Raw genomic sequence first — 12,182 nt, forward strand, 5'->3', positions numbered from 1 at the left:
CGAAGAAGAGTTTCACTTCCTGTGGTGTCAAAGTTCGGCAGCTAGCAGATAAACAACCTGTTAGCATAGAGTAAACTATTTTTTTTCCTGCGAAAATGGATGTAAATCAGGCAAAACAAGAACATTTACTCGCTTTAAAAGGTAATTACAGTTCTAGAACACACACACTATCTTTACAGAACAGGTTCAGTTGTGAAAAATAATTATTTACATCTTATCAGGGAGTTGTTTCTGCTTTCAAGTGCTAGTAGCGCTGTTAGCAAGCTTTTAAATTGTTTAATATAAAGTGAGGTTTTCTGTAACTGTGCATGAGCTAATAAGCCTACCCGTCATGGCGGGATGCCGAACTCATGAATTTGTCAAAATAGCGTCTGCATAGCTTTGCTTGTGAGTCAGTTAGCTTGAAAATATTAGCTCAGAAGATCTTATTGGTTCCTCATTTGACTTGTAACAGTCAGTGAGACACAAACTGCGTCTCTTTGTATGTCCGTGTAAGAAACCAGATGTATAGCGGTGTAGTGCAAAGTTATTTTAGGTATTCACAGATGGTTGAGGGTTAATTATTGTAAATTATCACAAGACTTAACAGAATAACAGAAGGTGTAGTCAGGTTGACATACACGCCATTATCCCCGGAGGTATTTTTGCTGTTTTATGCGTGTTTAGATTTAACAGTCTCTCTTTTCCTCCAAACATATCCAATTATTAACAAATGAAAATAGATCATTACCGAATACTCCATCTACATCCAAGTAGGTGAAAGTTTTCCATTTCTGCAAGACCAAGATTTTTTTCACTCTCCCATCAAGTTTGAGAGTCTTTATGAGATTTTTGGTTAAGCATTGAATTTGTGCAACCTATAAGAACAAAGATCTGTCCTTCTCAAGTAGACGGAGTTCATGTTCCTTCCATTAATTTACTCATTTTTCTTCAGGCTAATTTGACATAAAATCCGTTGTATTTCCCCCTCATAATATGGGCTTATTACAAGTAATTAGTTGCCTTTGTGTCGAGGTTTTTGCATTCTCACAAGCCTCTGTGTAGTTGTTTTATGTTGTTGCAGTGGTTATATGCATAAGAGAACATGTCACAATGTGAGAAGCTGTCTGTCTAAATTTTTTTTTATGAAGGATCAACAATAACCAGAATGTGTCCCGTCAATAACCCAGACCGCTTTACTTTACAGTGATGCGGCTAACAAAACCGACGCTCTTCACAAACTTACCAGTGACATGTGAAGATCGAGACCTGCCGGGTGAGTCCACAATAACGAACCGGAGTAGGATTTAGTTTTCCTGTTTTGTTGTTGTTGTTTAAGATGATTTCTTCACCAAACACATCCAGAATTTTGAAGAATTGTTCGCTTTCATGCAAAGTGAAAACCATGGAAGGCTGCCAATAATAATAATAATGAAAAAAATTCAATTAAGAGCCATTTTGGTAAATGTTGGAATCCGTATTATTCAACAGTACATTTTAAATTATCTATTGGCACAATTTCCCAACAAATGGCTTCTCACGGTACTAGATACAAGATAAACGGGTCCAGTTTGCTCCACGTTCAGTTCAGATCAATCCAAGTCATTTCAATAAAGTTAATCATTGGAAAATGGACAAAATAGTCATCTTTTTTTGTTGATTATATTAATTTTGTGCTAGTTTAGTGTTGAAGTAATACATAATAGACAAATCTGATCAATTACAAATGCCGACTGGCTTCGCAAGGCACAATTTAAACATTTTATGCTTTAAAAATGAGACACAAAAGCATATGCAATAACCCCATATTCAAAATTAATTACAGAATTTATTGTTTTAGTACACAAAATCATAATGTTACATCAAAGCGATCTTTGCTACACATAAAAATTCTGGGAATCTACTCATAGATTCACATTTTTGTCATTTGTAATGTATTTAAGGGATTTTTCAAAAAATAGCCACATCAAAAATTAAATGTACAATTTAAAACTCACCCCATTAGTTTCAATAAAAGCTTGCACATTTCTTATACCAGAGTTACATGGGTAGAATATTGTGACTTTTTAGTCCTTTGAGAGGATCACTTCTACATCAACCTGTTTTTGTTTTGGAGCAGCAGTACGGGAGACCAAAGTTCAAATATGAGGAAAACCTTCAAAGTAAAAACATAAACCTCTAAAACTTATGTAAGAAGTTATTTAGATGTAACCGAATCTCTAATAAATCAATCACCTCCGTAGTTTCTCGGCGTGGGGTCAAAATGTTTGACTGTTATCCGCCTCAGAGCATTTTTTTTTTTCTTCCTTTGAGTGAAGTGCAGCTTTCCGTGGCACACTGGTAACTGACCGCCGCAGAAACCATAAATCTTATTGACATTTCTGGGTAGCTTCTCTATTTTTATAAGAAGCAGTGAAGTGAAAGTGTATGTTCAACTGGCTAAAGAGAGGCTGGTGGCATTTCACACCAACACTACCAAGCTTTCCATTTGTTTATACGTTTTTACTTGGAATACCTGTAGATTTAGACCGATTTGGGGATGATCTTGTGGATAATATAACAATAGATATATAACTTAATTACAGTAATAGATATTTAATTGAAACAGACTATTTTTCTGTGGCTCTGCAGAACATTCTGAAGAACGAGTCCGTTTCATAACTGATTTCTCGATTTTTATATTTAGTTTTGTTGGTGATTACAGGTGTTTAAGATGCAACATTTGCTTAATAATGTTAATAATTATTAATAATTAAGAAAATTGGATATACTTTGATGAACAAGCTCAACCTATCATGTGGCTTTAAAAAACACAAATTCTCTCTCGTTCTATTTTTCCTCAACTCCTGATTAATAAATAAAAATAGAATGGAAACATTTAAAATGTCACCCTAGTTGATTTTTTAAAAGCTTTCATAAATCTCCCATACAAAGTTGGAGGATGCACAGTTGGAGCTACAGTTTTTAATGTCTTCTGCATAATTTCCACAATATGTAACGCTGAGGTTAGAGTCAATATACCCATCTACACCAACAAAGTTTTTCTTTGATAAAACTGAAACTGCTGTCTTATCATGTATGACAGCATATTAAAATATTGCATATACCAAAGGTCTAAATATTAAGAAATCGAAATGATTTGTGGGATATGGTGTTGTGTTATGCCCTTGAAGTTGCATTTGACCCATACTGGTTAGTACAGTGCATGTTTACTGGGATTTAGAGTGTGTAAATCAATGTTCTGACATATTAAAACAAGATATGTTAGCTTAGCTGGATTTAAGACTCAACTAACCATCAACAAATTAAATTTAAATGCTCTGAGTGCCACCAACTGGTCAGGTAGTTATTACTTGAAGTACCCAGTAGGCAAATGATAATAAAGAAAACCAGTATAATCATGGTTTACAGGTGTGCGCCAGTATACTATGATTATTCCACCCGTCACTTTTTGCTTTAGTTCTCCTGTTTTCGTGTAGCTCTCGCTGGACGTCGGCCCTTTTAAACTCGGTTGTGTCCTCACAGGGGATTTGTTCGCTCAACTCATGAGAGAAGACCCTTCCACCATCAAAGGAGCAGAGACATTAATGCTGGGAGAAATGCTTACTTTACCACAGAACTTTGGGTAATAAAAGGTTTTCTTGCGGTGCTTTTGATTGGAACGCAAATTCGTTCAACCCGTTCCCATCTTTGTATGCCTTAGGAATATTTTCCTTGGCGAGACCTTCTCCAGTTACATCAGCGTGCATAACGACAGCAACCAGGTGGTAAAAGACATTCTCGTGAAGGTACTGGAACTCTTCTACACGATCCCTGAAGCCTTTAATCGTTGCTTTTTGCGTTTTCGTGACGCGTTGCGTTGTTCACAACAGGCCGACCTGCAGACGAGCTCACAGAGGCTCAACCTGTCCGCGTCGAACTCGGCAGTAGCTGAGCTCAAACCTGAGTGCTGCATTGACGACGTCATTCACCATGAAGTTAAAGAAATTGGAACACACATGTGAGTCTGTTTCACTAAACTCCACATGTTACATTTGTCTAAACCAGATCGGAGGATATGACACCTTTAACAGTGCTTGTGTCTTCTAAAATGTAGTTTCTAGGGATGCACTGATCCACTTTTTTCACTTCTGATGCCGATATCTGAGGTTTAGTAGCAGTACTAAACCTGAATTGACTTGAAATGTTTCTTCTTTTTTTTTTAAACACAGACATACTGTAAGTGAACATAAATAGGCTGAGTACTTTGGTCAAACACGTAAAAAATAAACTCCAACAAACCTTGTTTCAAATGGCGCAATTAGGAATTCTAAATATAATGATAAAGCTTGGCGTCGCTCAAAGCATAGAATTAGACTGTATAGATTTGTCTAAGCCTGTCAAAATGAATCAATTAATTAATTGAAGGCCAATATTGTTTACAGAGGTATCACAATCTATTTTAAGGTTGTGTGTGGTTTTTATTTCCATTTTATTTATTGTTTTTGCTTGTTGTGCTTTATCTTGGATATTTAAAATATCTTCCAGTTCCAGCTTAAATTGCTCTATGCAAAACTAAAGTTTGTTGGTCTTTGAGAGGATGAATTTGAAATTGGTCTTAAAACATCAATATTATTGTTCATCGCAATAATTACTGAGATAATTTATCGTCCAGCATGCCTAGACCTGTCACCGATACACGATCCGGAATTTGTATTCAATGTTTGGACTGATGCAGGTATTAGTATCAGATTGGTGCCTCTCTGGTGCTTTCCAGGATAAACCGTGCTAACTTTGAAACTTGCTTCTCTTCCTACCCACAGCTTAGTGTGCGCGGTCAGCTACACCTCTCAGTTCGGGGAGAAACTCTATTTTCGGAAGTTCTTCAAATTCCAGGTGAGATATATTTGAACGTTCTCGTTAGCTGGCAGCGGTGAGATCATGTGCGGCCTTGGAGGAGACTCGAGAAATGCCACAGACCTACAGCAGTGCAAATGCAATTACCCGTACCCACCCCTGTAACCCCCTCCCGCGCTATCAGTCATCTGCCCTCACTTTGGGAATGAGCTGCAGTCTTGCTCTCTTCTTTGTAGTGTCTCAACAATGAGTCGGACTCAGTTTGATTGTTTTTCTCACTGAACATCCTTTTTTGTTGTTGTTTTGTTTTGTTTTTCTCCACCCAAATGGAAGCGCAGTGTGATAAAGCGTCAGTGTTTAGTTTCCAATCTATTTTCAATCAGGTTTTGAAGCCGCTGGACGTGAAGACAAAGTTCTACAACGCAGAGGTGAGTGACACTCACCATCTCTGTTACTTACCATGCTTTCTACCATATTTCATGCATTAGTTCGGAACATATTTCCAGCTTCTACTAGAAGCGGTTAGCTTTGGATTAGCTCTACTTAAAAACCCTTGGAGATGTCAAACCGGGATTTTTTTTAAGTAGAGGCCTGATTTTTTTCCCCCCCTTTTCCTCATTTTAGTAGCTTTGTTTTAATATATATATTCAACTGCATATATTCATTGTCACCAACTTTTTGCATGTAACCTCATTCATTATGTCTTGTATTTTTATTTTCTCCATTAGAGTGACCTCAGTTCTGTGGTAATTCCTTCTTCTGTTCTCATGGCTGAACATTAGCTTCTCTTAATCCTTACCGGTCCTGCAGGACCGTCGTCTTTCCGAGCCCACAGAAAGGTGCAAAATGAAAGGATGGAGGCTAACATTTGAAATCAGTGTTGATGCCAACTCTCCACATTGTTAATAATAATAATAATAATAATAAAAAGTCAACACCCATTGTTTTTCTGTTACCCTTTCTGTGGATGCTCATGCTTTCTTGCACTTACTCTGCACAGGGGTTGGAGTTAAAAGCTGAAGTTTGTGGTGTTGGATTGTTTATGGGTTGATTACATATCAAATCACTGAAAAAAATTTTTTTTTTTGATTATTCTTCATGGTAATGATTTCAGTATGTCCACAAAGCAAATATGAAATTATGTAACATGTTTTGATTCTTTCCGGTAAACCGTGAGGTTTCTTCAGAATGGCTCTGCATGCAGCAGACTCTGATTTAATTATTTTTTTTTTTTTTAAATAATGAATTAATTCGCAATGGTTCACAGTCAGATCCTCTGTTTTGAATTGCAGGCATGAACTAATCTCTGCTTTTTCCTAATTGAATTTCATTGTGTACGGTAGAGGTTGCACACACAAAGTGACAACTGGACACAGTTCTGCTGTTCCCAAAGCATCAACTTTAGCGCCATGAAAATCACAATCCTTTAGAAGCAGCGTTTTGAGAAAAAAAAATCCTCGTATTTTTTTTTTAATGTAGTTCAATAAAAGTAATTTTTTAATTTTTATGATTGTTTTTTTTTTTTTGCTTCAGGACATTCTATGCTAATGTTACAATCGTAAAACCCAGTCTTACAGCAATTGCTACTCCTAAAACGAGTAAGTAAGTAATCAGTGTCTGCTTGAGCTTAAAAAACATAATATGAATCCTGCTAGTTATAGCTCCTCTAGAGAAATAAAAGCACAATAAAAATGGAGTTCAGAAATCAGCCATTAGTCTGGGGCATAAATTGTTCATCTTTTAGCAATAATAACTTAAATTAAGTTACCAGATAAGCAAAAGATAGCGGATTAATTTTTGTTGCTACGGGCCTCCAATGCGGTCTGAAAAAAGCTTGAAATTTTTCTTCTTCTTGCTTTTAGTATTTGTCGGATCTGGTTAAGTATTTAAAGAGAAGGAAATAGCATATGAGGATCAATTTCTAGTTCTGTTACCTGAAAGATAAATGTATTTATAGAACAGAAGTATTTTTACTGTTATCTTTATTCGATTTCCATCCGTTTTATTTATATAGACACAAGCGAACAAGTCACCAAGTAAGAAAATCTATTGATAAACATTCTTCAAACAGCTAAAAAGGACAATTTCACAGCTTTTTTTTCTGCTGACCAGAGTTTTAAACTGTACCTGTGTCTGGGTTGGATACTAAAATAATATAAAACAAAATATTATTCTACATCTATAGAAACAGAAAATATATGAGAATTAAAAAAAAAAACAACCTCAATCTAAATATATTGCAATTAACTCAGTCCAGATTTACAGAAGTGGTTGGGTATCAATTTCCTGAAACATTCTGTGGGGCCAACAGTGAGTTTTAATCTTCTTGTATGCAACCTCATTATTGCAGTTTATGTTGTTTTACTTTGCGTTAAATAAGTAAAAAGAAAAAGAAAATTGGAATATTGCGCTGGCAAACAAAAAATGGCCAAATATTTGATGCTTTGGGAGCCGTAACTTACCGAGTGGTCACCATCACTGTGCAGCCTCTCCTTTTCATGCAGCTCAGCACTTGTTACTAACATGTTGTTTCAAAAAAAATTAGGTACACTGAGCAAATATGATAGAATATGATACATGTTTCTGTTTGGTCAATGGGTCAGGTTTATAAATATTTCCTGAGTGACCCTCACATCACCTTAAGAACAGCTCAAAGGATAGATTCACATTTGTTTGCAGTGTGTTATTGCAAAATCACATATCAAAGAAAGCTTTTCTTGATTATTTTCTACCCAAAGTTGTCAGGAGCAAAAATCATGAAATGAAATTCATACTACACAAGAATACGTAGTATATTACAAAATTAAGCTTTTATATTGCGGAATAGCATACATTTTTTCTGGATTTGCTTCTTGCACAGTAAAAGCAATTTTCGGAAGATTGCAATTGCTTGCTTGTTTTTTGTTCCCAGTAAACAACCCAGGTAAACTTAAAAAAAACCTGCTTTGTCTTGTTATTGAGGGTTATACCCTTTACCTCATAAAATAGGTCTTAACCAATCGTGTCTAATAAAGGCAAGAGGAAAATGACTGTAACATGTGCTAGAGATGCACAGATAAATATGTTGTCGACTGGAAGTGACCCATTTTCAGCGCTGTCAGCCGTGTTAACAATATGAAAAAGACCTAAAAGTTCTTAAAACTGAGTTTAGAGGAACCAAAGAGATGCAAGAACTTATTGCGCAAGACACCATGACATTCAGCAGGTAACAGGAAGGCTAAATGTTGCACAGCAAATTAGATTTTTTTTTCTTGTTATTATTCTTCCATCTCAACTTTCAAATGTTGGAAATGTTGGTAGTCATTAAGAAATGTAAGAGTTGAGGGAAGGATTAACAACCCACGGCGATAAGACGTGGCGATTGCAGTCTTAGTAATGCTAGCTGCTAGCGCTTTTGTAAACAAATATTTTAGTAATCGAGTAATCTGTCGATTATTCTTACTATTAATTGAGTAATCTGATAAAAATATTTATCAAAGAAAATATTGGGAAATCTGGCACACCAGTGTTTCTATCGGATCAATATCAGTCCAATTTTTCATATTTGAGCTTCCCTAACAGTTACTTTTCTGTAGTTTAGAAAATTAACCTGTAACAATAACAGCTCACTTTCTAAGTTAACCTGAAATAATGCAAAGATCTGAAATGATATTCAATTCAATAATAAAGAGGCAGGCTCACAAATAAGCTTAGAAAAAATGTCTTTTCTCCAGCTTTTGGTTTATTCATCTTCAGTCAGTTTAATAGATGAACTCTCACAGACGAACGTAAGTCCGGGGCGGGGGTGGAGCAATACGGGATATTTACGGCACCTTCGTTCGTCACACTCAGAAACTCATCTACAGCTCCGCCACCCGTTTGTTCAGACCGGGATAATATGAAATTTATTGTGCGGTTCGTCTGTAAAGTTACACTTAAACTTTAACCATCAACTTACTCAGTTCAGTCACCCGCCGTGTTCAGTCTATCCGCTCACCTGTATAAATATTCCCGCAGCGCTCTTCCCGCCTTTCGCATTGAACCAGCAGCTCCCGGAGGAGAAAAGCTGCCGTACTCCAGGCATCCCGCCAGTCATTTTAAGGATGTTTATTGGTCTCCCAGAACCGATGAAGACCCGGGTGTTATCATCAACCAATAAAATCCCCACGGGCCAAACTTGAAAATTGGACGTTATGCCGCTAACACTTAGCTTTCGTCAACAACTCAGAGGCGGAAGTCAGAGCTTCATGCAACGCAAATAATGTTCCGGCCGGAACACGGTGCGCTAAATAAGAAAACATAAATTAACGCTTGGAGTCAGGTAAATGTTCCTCGAATCATTCGAGGAATCGTTTCAGCAATACTAGCTGCGCTAACTGCTGTTACTGGAAGCTAAAAACTTTAAAGTAGCTGCTCTGTAATATGTTTTTCTTTGTTTCTAGTTATTAATAAAATCGTTTTTTCCATAGCTACCGACAAGTTCTTTGTTTCTAAAGTAAATATTGATGTGCTTAAATCTTATAATTCCTGGAGAGGAATCAAAATAAGCTAATGTTAATGCTAGCTGGTCAAAGCTTTACAAAAAAAACAAAGATGGGACATTTGGCCTCAAGATATTTCTTATAGCTTCTGAAATTCAAGTAATTATTTTTAGTGGTATTGAGAAATGGGAACTTATCCTTTGAGATAGTAAGTTAATGCTAAAACTAACCTTACGTAGCTAATGTGTTGCTCAGTTCACCTAGAACAATATGTCACTTTATGGCTACAGAGAAATATCAGTGTAAACTTTCCAAACCTTCTCTGTTATAGACAGATGAAGTGTTTTTGGAAGCCCAGATCCAGAACATCACCACCTCTCCGATGTTCATGGAGAAAGTATCTCTAGAACCCTCCATGATGTACAACGTTACAGAGCTCAACTCTGTCGCGTCTGGGGACGAAGGGTAAAAACACTAGCTCTTTTTCTCCTGAGTACAAAAGCCAAAATAAAAACAGCAGAAGTATCTTAAATGCTCACTAATGGTTTATCGCCCGGCAGGGAGTCCACGTTTGGCAAAATGTCCTACCTGCAGCCAATGGACACGCGGCAGTACCTGTACTGCCTGAAGCCGAAGCCGGAGTATGCGGAGAAGGCCGGCGTCATCAAGGGCGTGACCGTGATAGGGAAGCTGGACATCGTGTGGAAGACTAACCTGGGGGAGAGGGGGAGGCTGCAGACCAGTCAGCTCCAGAGAATGGTACCAGACTGTCCCCCTTTATGGTTCCCATCTCGCCCATATATTGTACTCTGTTATTGCGTTCTGTTTTACTCCTGTTTGTGTGTCTTCCAGGCTCCGGGATACGGAGACATCAGGCTGTCTTTGGAGGTGATCCCTGACACTGTAAACCTTGAAGAACCCTTTGACATCGTCTGTAAAATCACCAACTGCAGGTGCATAAGATCTTCCATAACCCTCATAATAACTTATCTAATGTAGTGAAAGAGTTTTTGTCCCCCAAGGGTGATTTGGTATTTAAGTCACTCCCATCAGGTGGACCAAAATATAAAGTTATGAAGAAATTTTTGTATCTTAAAGGCCAAAATGAAAAATAATTAAAATAAATAACAAAATTACAAAATAAAATCAGGCAAAAGAAACTATTTTCTAAATCTTATTTCAGTATACCAGTAGAACTTATTAAACATTATTCAAAAACTGTAGGTGTGTCTATGTCTGGTGGGTTTTTTGTGTGTTTTTAAATATATATATGTATATATACAACAAGCTTGTTCATTGAAGCTACTCACAGTGGGTAGAAGATCTGGAAATTTTAAGTAAGAGTAGTGATACTTAATAAGATTATTCAAGTAAAGTAAAAGTAAAAAGTACAGCGCAGTAAAAATACTCCTAAAAGTATTTATTTCCTCAAAAAAATCACTAAATGTAATTAAGTAAATGTAACTAGTTACTACCCAACTTTGATTTATATATATATATTTTTTGTTGCTTTTTTGTCACACTTAAGTACATTTTCAACAAAGAAATTCCTGAGCGGACAAATACTTTTTCTCAACCTGTTACGACCCAAAAGCCTTAGCTGACGTCCTCCCTTGTTGTAGTGAAAGAACCATGGACTTGGTGATGGAGATGTGCAACATGAGGTCGATCCACTGGTGTGGAATATCAGGACGGCAGCTGGGGAAACTCACCCCCAGCGCCTCCCTCTCGCTGCCGCTCACCGTCTTCTCCTCTGAGCAGGGACTGCAGGTACGAGCCAAACTTCCTGAAGCAACATTATAATCCTGATTGTTTTTGTTTTTTGCTTTTTTAATCATCTCATGTTGTCTTTCATTTGTTTCAGAGTATTTCTGGACTGAGACTCACCGACACGTTTCTAAAGAGGACATACGAATACGACGACATTGCACAAGTGTGCGTGGTGTGTCCGTTTATGAGCAACGAGTGCTAGATGTTTTACCAGCATTTGTTTTTTTTTTTGCATTTATGGATATGAATGGACCAACTATGGAATTCTGCACTAATATTTCACTTTTTTTCAACTTAACGGGATGATTCTGTATTTTAGAAGAATTGTGAATAATATAAATTGTTTCCTTTGACAATAATCATGTAAATGTGTGTAAGTTAATAAATTCAATGTAAACTTTGAATCTTCTACCGATGCTAACATTTGCAATGTTATGATACTCTGGTTTTTGCTATAAAACTGTTAAGACATCCACAAAAGTATTTAATTTAAAGCCTATTTTCTTCATTTTGAATTATCATTATTTTTCACCCACGTGTAAATTGAGACACACTTCTATAAGGAGAAACTTCAATGCAGTCATATTCAACAATATGTCAATCCAACTGGTTTGTTTGCAATCCAACATAACTAAAAATACTTTGATTTATTTACTGGACCTTTCAAAAAATTATTGGCTTGGTTTTTAAAATATTTTTACAATTAAACTAGCTTGGCATGTTGTGCTAGACATGTAGCAAACATGTAGAAGAAGATGCTCAGATGAGACCAAAAAGCAACTCTTTGACGTACTTGTAAATTACAATTCCTGGTGGAAAGTTCTGCACATCACCATTCCTATAATGAAAACATGGTTAAAATGCTATTTCGTACAGGAGAATGGACTTTTGTTTTTGCCTCTGGATTTGCATAGCCAATAGGGAGATACCGCAAAAGACTCGGGGCTGTAAATACTGCAAAATGGTGTTAAAATAGCCCCCCAAAAAAACACAAGTTTCTGATTTTTTGATTGTAAAAACTTATGAAAACATTTATCTTTCCACTTCACATCTTGTACACGATTGTCCATATCAAGTTACAAAAGGATTTAAATATCTCACGTTTTATCTTCCCATGAAAAAGAAAAAATGAGGCGG

At 36.6% G+C, this 12,182-nt stretch overlaps 1 protein-coding gene across 2 annotated transcripts; it reads left to right on the top strand.

Annotated features, from left to right (window-relative positions):
* The first annotated feature begins 8 nt into the window (after positions 1-8).
* On the top strand, positions 9-11,695 carry trappc13 (trafficking protein particle complex subunit 13). 2 transcript variants are annotated; one of them, XM_032569464.1, is made up of 13 exons: positions 9-141; positions 1,187-1,255; positions 3,505-3,604; positions 3,683-3,767; positions 3,852-3,979; positions 4,782-4,854; positions 5,199-5,243; positions 5,544-5,561; positions 9,607-9,740; positions 9,836-10,034; positions 10,128-10,228; positions 10,898-11,045; positions 11,140-11,695. In XM_032569464.1, exons 1-13 carry the CDS (start codon positions 96-98, stop codon positions 11,245-11,247), a joined length of 1,254 nt encoding a protein of 417 aa, XP_032425355.1. In that variant the 5' UTR covers positions 9-95; the 3' UTR covers positions 11,248-11,695. The 2 variants fall into 2 exon arrangements, with proteins under 2 accessions (XP_032425355.1, XP_032425356.1); XM_032569465.1 differs by lacking the exon at positions 5,544-5,561.
* Positions 11,696-12,182: the final 487 nt, after the last annotated feature.

This window comes from Xiphophorus hellerii, chromosome 8 (genome assembly GCF_003331165.1).
Source record: "Xiphophorus hellerii strain 12219 chromosome 8, Xiphophorus_hellerii-4.1, whole genome shotgun sequence".
NCBI lineage: Eukaryota > Metazoa > Chordata > Actinopteri > Cyprinodontiformes > Poeciliidae > Xiphophorus > Xiphophorus hellerii.

Excerpts from the sequence above, each read along its gene's own strand:
- trappc13 (XM_032569464.1), top strand. The coding sequence starts at position 96 with ATGGATGTAAATCAGGCAAAACAAGAACATTTACTCGCTTTAAAAG. Across the intron at positions 1,256-3,504 it reads TGAAGATCGAGACCTGCCGG|GGGATTTGTTCGCTCAACTC; the intron begins GTGAGTCCACAA and ends GTGTCCTCACAG. Across the intron at positions 3,768-3,851 it reads TAAAAGACATTCTCGTGAAG|GCCGACCTGCAGACGAGCTC; the intron begins GTACTGGAACTC and ends TGTTCACAACAG.